The sequence below is a fragment of the Carassius auratus genome, chromosome 33 (assembly GCF_003368295.1).
Source record: "Carassius auratus strain Wakin chromosome 33, ASM336829v1, whole genome shotgun sequence".
Classification (NCBI taxonomy): Eukaryota; Metazoa; Chordata; class Actinopteri; order Cypriniformes; family Cyprinidae; genus Carassius; species Carassius auratus.
The window spans coordinates 4,392,619-4,412,117 of NC_039275.1; the positions used below are offsets into that span (position 1 = coordinate 4,392,619).

Here is a 19,499-nt window from a genome sequence, read left to right on the forward strand (position 1 = left end):
TTCATTCAGTTCAATTAAAAATCAAATCTCAACATTTCAACATTTCTGCACACTTAGAAATGACTCCTGGCCTGGATTATCCTTAATAGTAATAATAATAATAATAATAATAATAATAATAATAATAATAATAATAATAATAATAATAATAATAATAAAGTTATTTATTAATTTATTAATATATCCTTAATTTTTTTATCTCTCTTAAATAAAATCACAGCTTTTAGGAAATATTTTGTGTCGAGTTATTGTTTTTCATTATGATTAGGTAAGCAACTAGTCTTCTTTCTTTTTCTTTCTTTCTTTCTTTCTTTCTTTCTTTCTTTCTTTCTTTCTTTCTTTCTTTCTTTATTAAGTTGCTGATGTTTCCAGAAAACCTTACCGAAACAATATAACATTATAATATATTAATTTAGAACAATTCGTGCAATTTATTTATATTACTGATGAAGATTATATAATTTATTGTGCCTTTATTACATTTTACTTATGACTTAAGCGTCAGTGTAAATATATTTTGGAATTTCAACTCACATTTTAGTGTCGCTAAAATATGCCAGGCCTTATCAAAGAAGAGGCACTTTTAAAAATGCAAAAGCATTTCTCTTTTAAGAGATTTTCATACTTAAACATTACATGAGAAACTATAATATAATGGGAATATGCTGACAAATTATTAATTAGCATTAGATTTATCTTATAGTCTTGTGCACACACATGTAAATCTAGAAACAACCTCTCCACTTCAACATATGCAGCCTCAGAACATCTGCCAGCAGCCAATGACGTGAATGGAAGCCGACAGACTCCTCCCACTGAGTTTCTATGGTTGCAGTGGGTTACTGGGTAGGCTGGTCCTCTACGCCTGTCTCCCATAAGTGAAGAACACAATGGAATCCCATTCTTGTGAGATAATTTGGTATTTCATGGTCCGGTTCTCTGTGCATGGCTAATCGTTCTTTATTAATGTGACCAATTTGCTGCACAAAGGAAAAATTAGTGTACAGACTATTTGGAAGCATTTCACATTGTTGAATGGCATAACAAAGACAATGCGACTGTGAAAAGAAGCAACCAATGAGCTGCTTTGGAAGCTGAACCCAGCTCCAGCATGCAACTACACAAACTAAACTACAGCATGTTTTACACTAAGAATAAACACTCATTTGCTCTTCCTAGAGTTGCTAAGATCTAAAATCATTGTGCTCATCCGTGGCTCTTGATGGATGGTTGTTTTACTGCCACTTCAGGGTTTCATTTTTAACACCAGTTTGGCTTTTTAGCCATTAGGAGGCAGTAATGTGCTAATTATCACTGACCAGGCCTACAATATCCATGCACTGTTTACTATCTACACTTTCTATATAGTTTCAGTATGCAACTCTAGTTTCAATTCCAGTTAATAAATAATATAGGAATATTTGATTCCAAAAATCGTTGTAAATATTTACTTTTTTCCCCATTTATTTGTTATATGATTAGAATTTCAAGGAATACTTTAGACTAGAAATACAAAACAAATTATTTTTTACAAAATTATTATTTTGTGGTGAGGTCACGTGACAATAGGCCATTTCACTTGAAACAGTAAACCCTGAGTAGAATTATGTACAAGTAGGAACAAATATGTCGTTTTGTAGCATAAATAGTGCAAGTATGTGTTCACACTGAAAAAATAAAAAAATAAAAATAATAATTTTATATATATATATATATATATATATATATATATATATATATATATATATTATGCAGTGTTCTAAAATTAACAATCAGACAACAAAGGAGTATTTTGTTAAAGAATATCCATATTAAACAAAGTTTGAATAAAATAAACTCAAAACGCTCTCGTAGTGGATCAAATTCAATTGCAATTTAACTGGCAATTTAAACACACTCAGAAACAACATAAAAATCCCTTCATCATGTATTTACTTTTAATGCAAACAAAACACTAGACATGATATACACAAGTTTTTCGAATCAGTTCAAATTCTACAAAGACCAGCTAAAAATGCTTTGGCAAAATAAAGCTAACAGCTCTGTGTCCGCCTATAAATGAGATTTAAACAGAAGTCAACACGAAGAAGAGTTCACTGTAATCACTAAAAAAAGTCTTCCACGGATCAACAGATACAGGTTTACGCTATGATCTAAATGTCGCTAAATTTATTTTGTGAAAACAGTTATACACAGTGGGTTACTTATGAGAACCAAAGCTGGTTTGTATTTCAAAACAGCATCCAAATAAAAGTTCAGCATGTAGTAATTAAGGCAAGCGAAGGAAACACAAGGGAAGAGGTTTTTCTTTTGGCAGTGGCATAAAAGAATCATACTAATAAGACAAATGTAAAATAAAAAATAAGACTGAAAACAGTTTCACATTCTTTGAACAGAGAGAAATCTGCTTGAAGTATCCATGGTTCCATTATGAAATTAAATATGAACATCACAAATCATCTTCAAACACTGATCCGTTTGAGTGAGCTTTTAAAGGGACAGTGCACCCAAAATTAGATTTGAGGTTTACTGGCAAGCTCAGAAAAGGAAAAAAGTAGTGCATGCACAACTTCACTATATTTCAATCTGAATATCTTCTGAAGTCATACAATCCTTCATGTGAGGAACAAGTCAGAATCCAATTTTAAATATACATATTTTTAACACTTCTATAATTTTATAATAATAGTAATCAGCTTTGTGAAGACTGAAGAAGAAAGATACTCAAGCAGGTCTGAACATCACAAGCATCAGATATCTCATTTTTGGGTGCGCTTTCCCTTTAAACAAAGCATCATTCTGCTTTTATCTGTCACTGAAGCATTTGTTAGTTTTCTATATTTTAAGTTTGCACATAACAGAATAAAAGCGTATCCTGCTCCATGCGGTTTTCATGCATCAGGACAGGAGAGACCGCCATCAGAGCACAGGTCACATGCTTGCCTGCCTGTGGAGACATTTGACCAAATAAAAAACATAAAACCCCACATTCACAGTGTTCAACAATCACATGCATTCACACATCCGCAGCCTTTATGTGAGTTATTCCATCAAACACACGCATGTGCACCTTGAGAACTCGCATTATGGTTGTACATTATGGATACGTATTAATTGAAGATTAATGGAAATGCTAGAATGGTTTTGCCATAGATTAGTTAAGAATGACATGATACATAATTGGGAATGAGAGGGACAAACAACAACAGTACATCCATCGTTAGGTTGAGTGAATTTGTTAGGTCACAGCGCCCCTAGTGTTGGAAAAAGGAAAAGTCTTTAAAGGCTCAGAATAGATTTTCAATCTTTTCATCTCTATAGCATTTGACAGGAACTGCAACCCAATTAACTACTAGGGCAGTGTAGAAATTATATCCACCTTATTTTGCAAAGTGGAAGTAAGCTATTTTTTAATGTGTGTGAGATTCATCAGCTGCTATACGACAATAAAAAGAAGAATAACCAAGTTCGGCAAACAGTAAAACTATGGCCACGTTTCCTTTAACGTTTACAATAAGAATTAATTTAGTGACTTTCTTGAGGCTTGAACTATGACTTGAGCCAATGTTGACAAATTTAGTAGAGGAGCAGTAAAAAGAAATTCTGTTCAAATCGATTAAATTGGCGGAAAGGCATGCAGCTTGAAGAATTGTTTACCTTAGTCACCAAACTGGTCTTGCATATGCATAGCAAGTTTCATTCCAATTCGTCAAAGAATCACAAAGATACAGCCCATATTTTCCGTTTGAAGTAACATTTGTTGATCTGTTACATGCGAATGGGTTGCATTACAAAGCAAAGTGTACTCCAAAACTATGAACATTAAGATGCTGAGAGATGGAAAACTGAGTTTGGCGGGATCAGGATCACTGAACCAAAGAGGGAAAATTATTATTTTTAAACTAAAGACACTTCTGGTCATTTAGATTTATGTATTTGGCAAATGCTTTTATGGTGTACATTTTATTAGTTCATGCATTCCCTGGGAATCGAACCCATGACCTTGACTTTATTAGCACAATGTTTTAACTGTAGAAACCCTGGGACAACATACGGGAAAAGTCACAGTTTAAGAAAAAATGGGAGCATTTAGATATAATTTCTCTATAATTTTAAGGGTATTTAGGTTAGGATTTGGACCGTCAACAACTGTTGGTTTACTAAAGCAATCTCAATTTTAAGACAAACAGCAGGGTTTTTAACGTTTTTTTATTTATTTTATTTTTTTCCTGAAACTGCAGGGGCTTTGTGAATTGATTAAATACTAAAAATTAACAAAACAAAATGTCAAATCTATGTTAAAATAATAATAATAAATAAACAAAAGATGAAATATTTTGTTTTCCCTTTATTTCCTGTGAACATTTATAAACATTGAAGTACTGTAAACATGCAAATATGCTGTTAAATTATTGAAATATTAATTTAAAATCAAATATTTAGGCCAAAGGGTTTAACTGACAAAAAAAGTTTGTGAATCATTGCCATAAAATTCCAAACTAATTGTACCGCAGTTTTAATCTACATTTGTTCGGTTCTACGTGCATATTAATGCAAAAAAATGTAAGTGATAAACATAATAGGGTAGTCAAACTAAGATAATAGTTTTCATATAACATCCTTACTTTTCACATGGAAAAAGCAAACACATGAGGAACGTTGAACAATGGAATGACAACAAAGGAAATGGTGAATGTCAGGTTGTATTTTAATATCAGTTCACTTTTCCTCCAATACCAGCGAAATACAAGAAACTACATGTTCATTGCTTCATCACTCCAGTCGCTACTGGAATTCAAACGAAACACATGGTGGAGCTGTCAATCACAAGGGCCCCGCCCTCCAGTATCCACACTCATGATTAAAGCAAAAATTGAATTTTAAAACAACAAAAAGAGATATAACAGAGAAGAAAAACATCATAATGTGCGTAAAACATCTCGTTTGGTGATCCTACCTGACACAGACCAGGCAGGCCTAGTTTAACTTTTCTGACATGAGCTACATCTATTCCATTCACAGTTCTCATTCTGCCCCACACAGGGGAACACTTCATCTCCGTCACGTCCTGATGGGAATTCACTGAACACACACATGCAATGGGGCTCAGAACAGGTGCAAGTAAAAGTCGAGGCACGGTTGAAGTGACACTTAATTGGCCTCTTGTATTTCCACTCCCCCTCTGAGAGAGAAAGAAAGCATGAAAACAGAGGGAAAAAAAAGCAAAGTGTGGCACAATGACACAGACGGCCTTAATGCAAAGGGTGACCTGTTAACCGGTTTGGGTAGCTGTTAGTTTTTTGTATGAAACACTTTGGTTAGTAAAAGCGTTACTCTATACTGTGCGGGTGAATTGTTCAGGTTTTTCTTTTACCCAAAAATCAAAGGTAAAATAATAATAATAAATAAAATTACATATAATTTCTTAAAATACTTTAGTTTTGTAAACTACAAATAGTTTTGCATGTTTTTTTCTAAACAAATGTATTTTACAATTTGGAAATTACTGATTTAATCTGATTTATTTTAATCAAAAGCTGTATAAATTCAAGGGCAGTGAACCAACTTAACCATGATGTATAAATATGTTTAAATATAAAAAAAATTTTTTAAACATGGTAATGAAAAAATGTGCTTAATTCTTATGAAAATAATGCCTCAGATGTCTTAATGGTTTTAATCCTGGCTTAAGTCTTTATAAATGAAAATATAATCACTCAGATGGGATGAAACATGACCTGGACATGTTCGTGACAAATTTAATCTGTAAATCAGTGAGTGTAAACCTGTTAAAGCCATTTTATCTGTAAAACTACACCACATTGCATATAAATATGTAGACGGAGTGTGGATCTGTTAGACAAAAGTACGCACAACAGCGTATAATACACAACTATCCCAACACTATACCTAACATCCACAGGCTGTTCACAGTAAAACCAAAGGTCTTTGTAAGGTGTTGTCAAAACTGAGTGACTGAGAGGATCATTAATGAGTCTATGTGAGGAGCAAGCGACTCATGTTGGGTTGGCGGTGGAAACCCTTTGGCACTAAGATACACAGTCAAAAATTGATGCAAGCAGGATATGCATCAAGGCAAGCCAGAGCATGTGAGTTTGTGTGCGCTAACCTTCACTAGTAATTCACAAACTAACCCGACCAGTTTGGCTCTTAAACAGATGTACGTCCATGCTGATGTCTTTAGCTTAAGGTCTTACGATTAAAAAAAACATGTATTGTTAATGTAAATTTGTGATTTACTTATACATTTTAATACTACTATAAAGCAGCTATAAATTGATGCTTCAGTTTTGTGCCTGTTGTATTGGATCTTTACAGAAGAGCAAACAAAAAAGGGCCTAAAACAGAACCGAGAGGAACCTCTAAAGGTTTACATTCTACGCAATATATCGTAACAGTCAAACGCAATGCATCTTATGTAAAGAATGACTTGGTCTGTCTTTAAACAGTCCTCGTTCTCTTCTGACTAACATGCATTTTTGATGCTGTCTCTCACTAAGGGACATGAATGAATTCAAGCATAGTGAGCAAAATCATCTCTGTAGAATATCTTCTCTAGAATAAAATATCACAATCCCTCATTTTTGAACAAACTTAATTTCTTATTAAGAGTTAATATGTTCCCAAGATTCCCGGCAATATCCAGACTCTCTATTAGTTGCATATGAAGTGTGTCATGCAAAAAATAAAAGGGTAATATGGCTGTGATTGTACTGGGGCTCGATCTCATGTAATAGCATGTCATGAAAAATAAACGTCAGTGAATAATTCACTACATGTTCAAATAAAAACATCTATAACATGTTAGTAAGCCACAGCGTTAGAGGGCAAGAAATTGCAACACAGCCAAAGATCAACAAGCATAATGTCTCCCAGCAGAGGGTGTGATGGGAAATCAGGACTGTGGGCTCAAAGACACAATAAAGAGAAAGACCGAGATGGGAAGAGAATGAGAGAAAGAGGGAGAGAGAGGGATCATCACATGATTGGCCACTGCTGTGCCAGCGTTGCTCATGATGGGGCGTCCAGGCACTGGGGTCTGTTCAGGTTTAAAATGAGCTGGTGGAGGGTGTAGTCAACCTCTTCCCAATGTAGACCCTAAAAAAAGGACATACATCGTATAGATTTAGTTAGGCCTGTATATGTACATGACCTCAATAATCTTTGGTGACGCAATGTATTGCCTATTATATTTACTTAAAAATTTATGTCACCATGTTTTGTACATTCCACTTGCACCTGTGTCTTTTGCAGCTTCTCGTACATGGCATGGTGTAGTTTTGAGGACCTTGTTCAAATTTAAATCATGCTTTTACAAAAAAAGTTTAATCTGCAGATTTAGTCTTGTTTAGGGATCTGTGCTTCTGTGCATACAGACATCTGACTTCTTAAGTAGTGAGTGTGTCTTATTTACAGTGAAAAGAAGGTCCAGGACTCTCTATCAACTAATCTCCAAACAAATTAGTTTTGCATTTTTTTTTATTACTTGTTACATAGCACTTTTTGTACAAAACAAAACAAACTTTATTTGCTATTTATTAAGGTATCTAATATTTGGATACTTAATTTCCACAATCTAAATATTCAAAACAAATGTAAAGTTTGTTGTCATTTGGAAGTGTGTAGGCCTTCTTGCATTTTATGCTGCAATCAAAACTTGTTATTGTGACAGGCCTAGATGTAGTATATTTACTAATATTCCTGTATCTTTATATATATATATATCTGCTATACATTTAGGGCCAACTCTAAATGCTGGATCAATTAACTATATTATTTGGTGAAACAGTCTTTTTTTTCAGATTATTGATGTCCAAAATAACTGGCTTTGCAGCAGATTTTCATAAAATTTGTATTCACATTTTAAAGAGTTTTTGCAGTGAAAACCCACCAGTGAAAAAGTAATGTCAATATCCGTAAGAACACAATTATTTACAAATAATTTTGTCCAATTTAACTCAACATGCAGTAGGCATTAAAATATTAATTACACAACAAAAAAAAAAAAAATACAGTAGCCTCTTGATTAGATCGTGATAGGCAGATAGGTGTTCATGTGTGTGTGTCTGTGTGTGTGTGTGTGTTGACACTCACCCCAGTCCCAGAGCCAGGATGTGGGTGAGCAGCAGCGAGGGCATGAACACTTTGAGGAACTCGGCGGAGAACACACCACCTTTCTTCATAGCACCTGTCTTTCTCATGCTCAGAGACACAGATCCAGAACGCTTTGGGTGGCGGAAGTGGAATTCCCTGCAAACAGTCAAAGAAGATCATACTATCTCACTGACCTTCATATCAAAAAACTGTTTAAATCGCAGAACAGTTCTCTTGTGAGTTTGGTACTTCACTGAGGGTTTAAAATAAAGTAAAATAAAATGCAAGTATTTTTCTGATGAAATAAAACAGACTTTGAAAAAAATTATAATATATTTTTTTAAATAAATAAAATTTGTAATAAAATGTAAAAAAAAAAAGTAATACAGTTTAATAAATAATATTACAAATAAATATTTGAATACAAATAAAAATGAATTAAATAAATAAATAAATATATATATATATATACAGTATATTATAAAATAAGATGCATTAAATATTTTAAATAAATATATATTTTTAATAAAAATAATAAAATAAAATAAAATAATTATATTTCAGTTTCAAAGAGAACCGAATATTTTATGAATTAGGTATATTGGATTTGTTTAGGAATGAATACATTTATCATGTGGAAGCATACTTACTAAATAGTTTTATTTTGGTATAGGTTCTTACTTTGGGGGGATGTTCTCTGGTCGACTGGACCAGTCTGCCACCCAACTCTCCCCTTTATTCATGAGGATATCATCCTCTTTGTCCTTCTCCAGACTATCATCTTCTGACTGAAGGAGATTAAAACCACCCCGGCATGTTTGATAAAGGGCACTTTTTAAAGTGTGTTTATTAAATAACAGTACCATCAATGATAGATATTAGTTCAATAATGACAGTAGATTATTGTAGATTCATATACTGTGTGCTGCTCTTACCTGACTGTCTCTCTCGCTGGGCATCTCCACATCAAACATGATCTGCCCCTCATCCTGGTCAGGACTGTGTGGTCGTGGTGGGCTGTAAACACATCAGGGAAATGTAAAATACAGATTACATTAAACAAGAGAACAACAGAAGCCTGAATCATGTGAAGAGTGAATTAAACTTTATTGAGAGAGAGAGAGAGAGAATAGAAGTGCTAAATCAAAGGACTCCTCTGGGACTAAACGTCATGCTGAATACACCAGTGTTGTCCACAGACAGCCTCCTCTCTCTGGATCAAGTGAATTTGAATCTATGAATTTACTATCATATTCAGTATTCTAGGTAATAAGGAACGTATATAATGAACTGAGCATATGTGCACCACAAAAGTGTCATGAAAATGGTTAAAATACATAAAAATTCAGCGCTTTTATTTTTAAATATGAAACTTTTTGGTGCATTACACACTGGTTAGTGTTATACAAGTAAGTGGATGTCAAGGACAAAATGAAAAAAAAATGGATAACAGATTATTTTAATACTACACATAAATTGCCATTACTATCTGTCTGATGTCACTAAAATATCTTGAGGGCAGAGTTGTCATTTTTTACTAAAAATAAAACGATTACAAACTGTTTTTTGGTCATTTGAAACAAAGCTGAAATAAAACAAATTCTAAACATTAAATTAAAAACTTTAAATGAAATTTAAATGAAAATGATAAATGTTGCATTGGCAGCTAAATTAAATAAGTTTATGCTTATGTACTAAAATTACTAAAAGTAAAGCGAAGTAAAAATAAAACTAAATAGAAACTAGACAAAATAGAATTAGAAAAAAAATACATTTATTTTAAATGACAAAAGCATATGATAAAATTACTAAGATTAAAAACTTAAAATATTAAAATAAAAGATATGAGTAAATAAATACTTTAATAATATATTAATAATACTAAAATAACACTGAAATATGGGGCAGTGAACCATTGTATCACTGAGATACAGTTTTTATTAACAGTTTAAATTAGAATGTATTTTAATATTTTCCATTTTAATTTTTGGGAAATGTTTAGTCATTTTGTTGTGTTTTTGTAATTTTTGTTAAGTTTTTGTTCCCTTTTTCTTTCTATGTCTATATAGTTTTATACATTTTGTTTCAGTTTTGGATATTTTAGTGTACAATGTTGAACAACAAAAAAATGTAATCAGAAATGTTGCCTTGGAATCTAGCTTAAATAATTTTTTTTAAATATATATATTTTTATTTCAAGTAACAAAAATGTTTTAACTTATCTATAATCACCCTGTCTTGGGGAGTAGCCCATTCTTTTTTAGCCAATCAGAAACACTCTCCTCCTGTCAATCATTTTGAGTATTCTGGTTTGGAGGGCGGAGTTTCTGAGAATAAAAGAAAGTTTAGCGGCATGTGTAAGTCTCGTACCTGTGACAGGACGAGCTGCTGGGGCTGGACTCGTGCTGGGCGTCCAGTAGGATTTTCTCCATGTCTCCATTATGGATAGAGGAGGAGGAAGGCACGTGCTCCAGTCCTCCTGTTAGAACCTCCTCTTCCTCCTGCACGGCCTCCAGGGCCTGTGAAGCCTGGGACTCGCCGTGGTTCCCATTCCCCAGCAGCGAGGGCAAGCTGGGGGTCTGCTGCTGAGTGTTTCCATTAATCTCCAGCTCCACCCAGGACCCTGAAAACACCCAAAAGTGTTTAGCATCGGCACTTGCTTCACAAGACTAATGCATCAATGGTTTCAAGGGGCCCGTCTTTATTTATTTATTTTTAATCCAATGAAATCCACTATAAATTAGTTTTTTAAGGGAGCTGGGTGTGCGTTTTCAATTCTTTCTTAAGGCAGACTCACTCAGGAGATTGTGGATACAGAATACAGAGCACCTGAATGTTAAGTAAAGGACATCCAAAAAACACACTCTTTGCTTAAAAGGGAATATGAGACTGACTTGTGAGAAAAAAAAACATCCACTGTTGACTGTCATCATTGCAATATCAAGGGAAGTAAACAACAACATTTGTCATAATCAAGCAGCACTAATAAGCCAGCGTCCTGCTTAAATCAGCACATCTTATTATGGCAAAATCCTTCAGCAGCCCACAACACTGAACTTTTGTATTTGCCCACAGATACGAGCAAACTGCCATTGCAGAATGCATTCCAGCATCTCTTCATCTGTGAGCATTTGTTGTCATGCTGCATCACAACAACACAAAATGGAGAAGACTTCGGACTTGCATTGAACCCAGACAAATCTGGCAACTAGATTAACCACATAGTAACCACTCAGAACACCCTAGCAGCTTCACAGCAACACCTTGACAACGTGTAGACAAGTTATGCATAGGCAAGTACTACTCACATGCTGAAACAAAACGTAAAAATTTAGTTTTATTTGGTTTGAAAGCTTGTTTCTGCCACTGAATAAATAATAATAATTGTGACTTCTGCAAGGGGTGCCCAAACTTTAGAGCCCCACTGTACCTTTTTTTTATCCTTTGGTAGAAACAGGTTTCAGTAGTTTTGGCATCTAGGCCACACCCTGGCCAAAAAGTGGTGAACGACTACATTAGTGTGGTAAAATATTCAACACGCCAGCTCTAGCAACACACTGATCCTGGAGCAGCTCTGAAGGAATTCACCATGGGACGGAGGGAGGGATTATGTAATCTCTGGCACATCAAACCTCTCCCATCCCCCTGCCGTGTCTGTAACCCAGATCTGTCTGTGCACCAGACGCCCATAAACCTACTATTGACCCCCATTAAACACTAGCTAATAAACAGGATGACTTATTTTAATGAGTTTGCACATTCTGAAAGACAAACTGTATGCTAAAACCCATAGAGCTGCCTATCTAGACAGCATTTTTTGGTAATAGGATACACTAGGTTTTAAAGATACAATTGCCTATTAAACAGATTAATTAACAGATTAATTTGCATCTTCCATAATGGGTGGAATTCCCAAGTGCCTCAGAATATTCATGAATGATTGCTTATTGAGAATTGATTATGGTGAAAAATGTCTCTATATGACAAGATATTTATATCAAGAAGAAAAATAAGATGGCTTGACTTTTGAATAATGTGCATTGGTGAATTTTGCACAACAAGAACATGAGCATGTATTAGGAAAGCATAAAAGCATTTTTATATCACTTGACTTGTTTGGACATGCTTTTGGGGGCTTCTTGACAAAATTGAGACCGATTTAGAGAGCCGTTATAAATTACATTATAGACCTTAAATTACTTTATAACATCGATGTACAACTAGTGGCACAACCCAGCCGATTTAAATCGCAATATTCAGCTTCTTTATTTTTTTGACACGCCCCCCCGCCTCCATTTTTCTCAGATCCCTCTTCGCCTTGTTTTGATATAATCGAAACCCCGCCTCCACGGCGCTCGAACTTAATCTATAACTAACAATTGGCTTACGTTCCGTCAATCATTCTGGGTTGCCGAGCAACTCCACCCCGACTCCCGCTCTCCTTCACTCTCATTCGCTCCATAGGTACGACGCCCTCTTACGCTCCGCCCTTTCGCCTCTCCTCTACGAGCGATAAGGAAATTCCAGCCATTAAGCTCAGTAAGACAATAGATGTTGCATAACAGCGTTTGGCAGCTCCAGAGAAAACTACAACCCACACAAGGAAGTTTTAAAGCGACGTTAGGATCCCTCCTGAGTTTTCCCTGAAGAAATACAGACGGAGTTTTACCGTTAAGTCCCGGTTCTTCATTGTTGTTTAGCTGCGCAGCGGCTGTGTCGGACATGATGCCTCTTTAGTCCGTCAACACTGCACGCCCCCGGCCCCGCCCCCGCTCGCTCCTCGTGCACGCGCACATGGATCTGCGACCACTGAGCGCAGGCGCGACGTCATCACATTCAGAACATTAATTTTAATAATGCCTACTAAAGAAATGAAAGTTGCTTTACAGAAATGCACAAAAAAGCTCTCGTATGTGTTCACAATATACACAGGAAGAAGTAGACTATAAACAGGTGGATGTCAAATTATAATGTCGTGAAAAAGTTAATTTAAGTAATTCAACAAAAATTGTGGAACTTGTGTATTAAATAAATTCAATGCACAAAGACTGGAGTAGTTTAAGTATTTGGTTATATTATTGTGATGATTTTGGCTCACATTTAACAAAAACTCACCAATCTCAACAAATAATTATTTATTAATTCATAAGACCAAAAAAAATAAATATTTAGTGAATTGTTGGCCTTCTGGAAAGTACTACTGAGGTGGTATGGAAGCCCAGGTTTCTTGACAGTGACCTTCAGCTCATCTGCATTTTTTGGTCTTGCTTCTCATTTTCCTCTTGACAATAGCGCATATATTCTCTCTGGGGTTCAGCTCTGGTGAGTTTGCTGACCAGTCAAGCACACCAACACCATAGTCATTTCACCAACTTTTGGTGCTTTTGGCAGTGTGGGCAGGTGCTAAATCCTGCTGGAAAATGAAATCAGCATCTTCAAAAAGCTGGTCAGCAGAAGGAAGCATGAAGTGCTCCAAAATTTCTTGATAAACGGGTGCAGTGACTTTGGTTTTCAAAAAAACAAAAAAACAATGGACCAACACTAGCAGATGACATTGCACCCCAAATCACAGACTGTGGAAACTTAACACTCGACTTCAAGTAACTTGGGCTATTAGCTTCTCCATTCTTCTTCTAGACTGTAAGACCTTGGTTTCTAAATTAAATACAAAACTTGCTCTCATAAGGCTGCTGTTCTTTCGGTTGGGACCGCGAACATAACCAGGTGAGCAGATCACTCTCTCACTATTTGATTGCTATAGTCTTTATCCACTCATCATCATCCACCAAGGCTTTTATTAGGCTATTATTCATTCATATATTACATTATTCTGCAACATTATGTATTTGTAATTAAATTATTGTTTGTATTAATAATGCTGATTTTTGGAGAAAAACTGAAATGGCATTCTATATAAATATATACATTTTCTAAACCCCATATCTTGAATTTTGTGGTCATTCACATGCATTCATAAATGCATTTGAATACACTGAATAATGCAGTGAAAGAACGCACTCAAAATGCACACGCGCACTAGTATGACTTCATGTGACTTTACATTAGCCTAGATGTGTGCAATTTTTAGGCACGATTTGTTTAGTTTTTGAATATATTGTTAAAGGGCACATCATTAAAACAAAAAAATACAAGTTCATATCACACCTAAACACGCTTGGAAAACGTAATTAGAACTAGCTACTAAATTAGTTAAAAATGCCTATCCATATACAGCTATGATTCGCGAACCCCAAACTGACTCAAATGATTCGCGAACCCGCTACGAACTCCCGAACTGATTCAAATGATTCGCGATCCCGAAACTGACTCAAATGATTCGCGAGCCCGCTTTGAACTCCCGAACTGACTCAAATGATTCGCGAGCCCACTTTGAACTCTCGAACTGATTCAAATAATTTGCGATCCCGCCCCGAACTCTTGAACTGATTCAAATGATTTGCGAACCCGCTTTGAACTCCCGAACTGATTCAAATGATTTGCGAACCCGCTATGAACTCCCGAACTGATTCAAATGATTTGCGATCCCCAAACTGACTCAAATGATTCGCAAACCCGCTCCGAACTCCCGAACTGACTCAAATGATTCGTGATCCTGTATCGAACTCTCGAACTGACTCAAATGATTCACGAACCCGCTACGAACTCTCGAACTGACTCAAATGATTCGCGATCCCTCTACGAACACCCGAACGGTCTCAAATGATTCGCGATCCCCAAACTGACTCAAATGATTCAAGATCCCGCTCCGAACTCTCAAACTGACTCAAATGATTCGCGAACACACTCCGAACTCCCAAACTGACTCAAATGAATCACCCTCTGAACTCCCGAACTGACTGAAATGATTCACAATCTGAAGTTCCCATCCAAATCAAATGACACTGCCAGCGCTACTATTGGCTTAGTTCTCTAATTTCATAACATTTACTGAAATTAAGGTACGTAAAGTATGTTGTTAACAAATAAAATATGAATATTTCCATTGCGAACTTCTTTCCACGTCGAAACATCCACGAACATAACCAGGTGAGCAGATCACTCTCTCACTATTTGATTGCTCTAGTCTTTATTCACTCATCATCATCATCATCATCATCATCATCCACCAATCAGAACACACAAGAACTCTTTGACCACAGCTGCTGTGCTTCAAAAGCTCTTGCAGCAGCTCAACACTGGTTTTCTCTGAGGTGGTCGGATTACATTAGATTGTGGTTAATCTTGTGGATCATGACTTATATCTACTCTTCCTCTCCCCAGTGGTGGACGAAGTACACAAATCAAGTACTTGAGTAAAAGTACAGATACGTATGATAAAATATTACTCCAGTAAAAGTAAAAGTACTCCTTTTTCAATTTTACTCAAGTGAAAGTACAAAAGTACTCAATTTTTTATGTACTTAAGTAAAAAAGTACTGAAAGATAGATGTTTGCAATTTTATATAGGCTAATTTAATTTTATATTAGCACTTTTTTTTAATAATCCTACTGCTCAAAATACCTGGGATTTTTTCCAAAATAACCACTATATCGAGTGAAGATATATTTTTGTTGTTGATATGGACTATGCTGACGAGAGTAATGTTCACTGTGAAGCTTACACTATGATGTACCTGAGAGAAAACAGAGATGACCATCTGATTTTCACCAGTAAGAAAAAAGTATTTTAAAGTTTGTTGTTTTACAGAACATCACAGTTATAGGCCTATATGACATGATAATAAGGCCTGAAGATTTTAAGGAAAATATAATTATATTTTCATAATGATTTTTTCCTTCTCAAACCTTGTCTGGGGTGTAAAAACACCCCTGGCCAAACTGGGTGCATCTCTTCCCCTCTTTGATAATTACTGAAGTAACCATGTTCTGAACATCACATCCTTTCCGATGTAATCTATCTATCTATCTATCTATCTATCTATCTATCTATCTATATATATATATATATATATATATATATATATATATATATATATATATATATATATATATATATATATATATATATACATATAGGTGGTTGAATAAAAATATTTGGACATTATTTATAAAATTACCTCAAGTTAGCACCAGCAAGCTTGTTAGCTAGACAGTTAGCATCAGCTAACAATATTTAGGCTACTTATTTTCAGAGCGGTTATGAACAACGTCCTTAATAACAATGGATGAAAAGTTTAGAGCTTTACTGATGATTAAGTCTAGAGTGTGTCCACCTTTGTGTGTGGGTCCATGCACATGCTGAATCGACAGGTAAAAAAAAGCCTCAAGTCCAAATATTCATTTATCACCAATTAACCGTTTGACAAACTTGCTTCGATGTCCAGATCTGAATTTAAAAAAATCTCAAACATGCTCCAATTTCCCGATCAGAATCAACCGAGTCGCGAACAGGCTCCGAAGTGCCGATCTAAATCAACCGAGTCGCGAACATTCTCCGAAGTGCCGATCTGAATCAACCGAGTCGCGGACATGCTCCGAAGTGCCGATCTGAATCAACCGAGTCGCGAACAGGCTCCGAAGTGCCGATCTGAATCAACCGAGTCGCGAACAGGCTCCGAAGTGCCGATCTAAATCAACCGAGTCGCGAACAGTCTCCGAAGTGCCGATCTGAATCAACCGAGTCGCGGACATGCTCCGAAGTGCCGATCTGAATCAACCGAGTCGCGAACAGGCTCCGAAGTGCCGATCTAAATCAACCGAGTCGCGAACAGTCTCCGAAGTGCCGATCTAAATCAACCGAGTCGCGAACAGGCTCCGAAGTGCCGATCTAAATCAACCGAGTCGCGAACAGTCTCCGAAGTGCCGATCTGAATCAACCGAGTCGCAAACAGTCTCCGAAGCGCCGATCTGAATCAACCGAGTCGCGAACAGGCTCCGAAGCGCCGATCTGAATCAACCGAACAGTCTCCGAAGTGCCGATCTGAATCAACCGAACAGGCTCCGAAGTGCCGATCTGAATCAACGGAGTCGCGAACAGGCTCCGAATTGCCGATCTGAAAACTTCGACCAAAGAATGTAAAAAATAACTCCATTTAATATTACGGTTGCGGGGAATTTGGACAAGCATGAGTTATTTTATTTAATCTGTGTTAGTTGAAGGTTATTTTATTTTATTTTTTAACCTAATACACGGAGACACTGATAGATGTGTCTGCTTTGCACTGGAGCATTTCAGTGGGCTTAAATAGTTCTCTCTTTACAGCGGATTTAGTTCCCAAACAACTGACAATTTTGACCTAAATATGATTTTCAGTTACAATAATTAATCCTAAATTTCGACATTAATAACTTACTTTTAGCAACATCAGACGCACGCACGCTCACAAGATCTCCCGGTTCTTACTTCAGGAGACTCGCACTAAACCGTTCATTTGAATCAGTGAGTGGTCGACTCCAGAACAGCTGCAATCGGATCATTCTAATTCGTAAACGAATCGTTTGGTGCGATTCGCGATCTGAGTAAAGTTTATTTTGAAAAGACACCGCTTCTGCGTATCGGAGCACGTGATATATTATAGGGAGTAACGATATGTTTTATGAAATGTAGTGAAGTTAAAAGTACGATCTTATGCTTTGGAATGTAGTGAAGTAAAAGTAAAAGTTACTCAAAATAAAACTACTCCAGTAGAGTTCAGATAATTGAAAAATGTACTTAAGTACAGTAACGAAGTAAAGCTACTCCGTTACTGTCCACCACTGCCTCTCCCTGCAGTTTGCCTCTTCTGTGGGTTTAATATTGTTCTGGGTCTGAATTTGGGCTCCTGGGATCTCAAAAAAGAAACATTTTCAATCTCCAAGGTGAACGTTATGACAACAAACTCTTAGAAAAAAGGGTTCATTGGGGTTCTATATAGAACCAGGGCTCTTTACTCAACTCCAAAGAACCCTTTATGCTAAAAAGGTTCTATAATGACAAGAAAGTACCCTTTTGGCACAAAGGTTCTTTAGGCTAATATTCATTCATTCATATCTTGAATTTTGTGAACATTCACATGCATTCATAAATGCATTTGAATACACCGAATAATGCAGTGAAAGAACGCACACAAAATGCACACGCGCAGTAGTATGACTTCATCATGTAACTTTACATTAGCCTTGATGTGTGCACTTAGGCACGATTTGTTTAGTTTTTGAATCTACTTGATACTGTTAACACATCATTAAAACAAGAAATACCAGTTCACATATCACACCTAAGCATGCGTGGAAATCTTAATTAGAACTAGCTACTAAATTAGTCAATAATCCATATACAGCTATGATTCGCCAACTTCAAATGATTCGCGAACCCGCTTTGAATTCCCGAACTGACTCAAATGATTCGCGAACCCGCTACGAACTCCTGAACTGACTCAAATGATTCGCGAACCCGCCACGAACTCCTGAACTGACTCAATTGATTCGCAAACCCGCTTTGAACTCCCGAACAGACTCAAATGATTCGCAATCCCCAAACTGACTCAAATGATGCGCAATCCCGCCCGAACTCCCGAACTGATTCAAATGATTTGCAAACCCCAAACTGACTCAAATGATTCACGAACCCACTCCGAACTCCCGAACTGATATAAAAAAAGTGCGACTTATAGTTAGTTTAGGATGATGTAAGGAAGTGATATTCAGGTTGCTACATTTTTAATGATTACAGTAGTTAAAACAGATAAACTTCAACATTTCAGCTGTAAAATGCCACATGCAGCTAATATTAAGAAATATTTTGTGCTTTTACTTTTAAAAATGTTGCTAACGTTAAAGTTAATGCTTACAAACTGAAGATTTTGAATACAGAAGTTACATTTGTAATGGTGTATTTTCATTTAGCTGTGGTATTATTATTTGTGCAGTAAGATTAATTACTGCATAAATTAATTAAGATTATTAAATAATAAATACATTTTAAGACAGCATGGAATAGATTGTATAATATGCTGTTACAACAGCATATTATATAATCTATTTCATGCTATCTTGGAATAAAACCTTTTTTTTTTTTTTTATATATATATATATATATATAATTTGTTTATTCAGGTTGGGCTTAGACCAAGAGCAGAGAAAGACACTCACTCCAGCTCAACTTTAAATTACTTTTATGTGCCCCAAGTCAGATAGTTACATCCTAGAGTTTTTTTTATTTTGTCAAACCACCCTCAGAAGATGACAAAATACCTGACAGTACAGAGAGTGTTTAAGTTGAGTGTTTAAATCAACAGTACACAAAATCCAGGGCCGTTTTTTTATTCCCAGTCCGTCCCTGGTTGGTTGTGCATCTTTTTCGTTCCAATCAACTTTCTATTAACATGCTTGGATACAGCACTCTGTGAACAGCCAGCTTCTTTGGCAGTGAATGTTTGTGGCTT

General features: G+C 35.9%; 1 protein-coding gene across 2 annotated transcripts; it reads right to left on the reverse strand.

The window, feature by feature from the left end:
• Nucleotides 1-4,687: 4,687 nt before the first annotated feature.
• On the reverse strand, nucleotides 4,688-12,907 carry LOC113052794 (BCL2/adenovirus E1B 19 kDa protein-interacting protein 3-like). 2 transcript variants are annotated; one of them, XM_026217246.1, is made up of 6 exons: nucleotides 12,785-12,907; nucleotides 10,486-10,738; nucleotides 9,051-9,132; nucleotides 8,797-8,903; nucleotides 8,116-8,271; nucleotides 4,688-7,119 (listed from the first exon to the last, which is right to left on the reverse strand). In XM_026217246.1, exons 1-6 carry the CDS (start codon nucleotides 12,837-12,839, stop codon nucleotides 7,071-7,073), a joined length of 702 nt encoding a protein of 233 aa, XP_026073031.1. In that variant the 5' UTR covers nucleotides 12,840-12,907; the 3' UTR covers nucleotides 4,688-7,070. The 2 variants fall into 2 exon arrangements, with proteins under 2 accessions (XP_026073031.1, XP_026073033.1); XM_026217248.1 differs by lacking the exon at nucleotides 8,797-8,903.
• Between the last annotated feature and the right edge of the window lie 6,592 nt (nucleotides 12,908-19,499).

Excerpts from the sequence above, each read along its gene's own strand:
- LOC113052794 (XM_026217246.1), bottom strand. The coding sequence starts at position 12,839 with ATGTCCGACACAGCCGCTGCGCAGCTAAACAACAATGAAGAACCGGGA. Across the intron at positions 8,272-8,796 it reads CCAGAGAACATCCCCCCAAA|GGAATTCCACTTCCGCCACC; the intron begins GTAAGAACCTAT and ends GACTGTTTGCAG. Across the intron at positions 7,120-8,115 it reads ATCCTGGCTCTGGGACTGGG|GGTCTACATTGGGAAGAGGT; the intron begins GTGAGTGTCAAC and ends TCCTTTTTTTAG.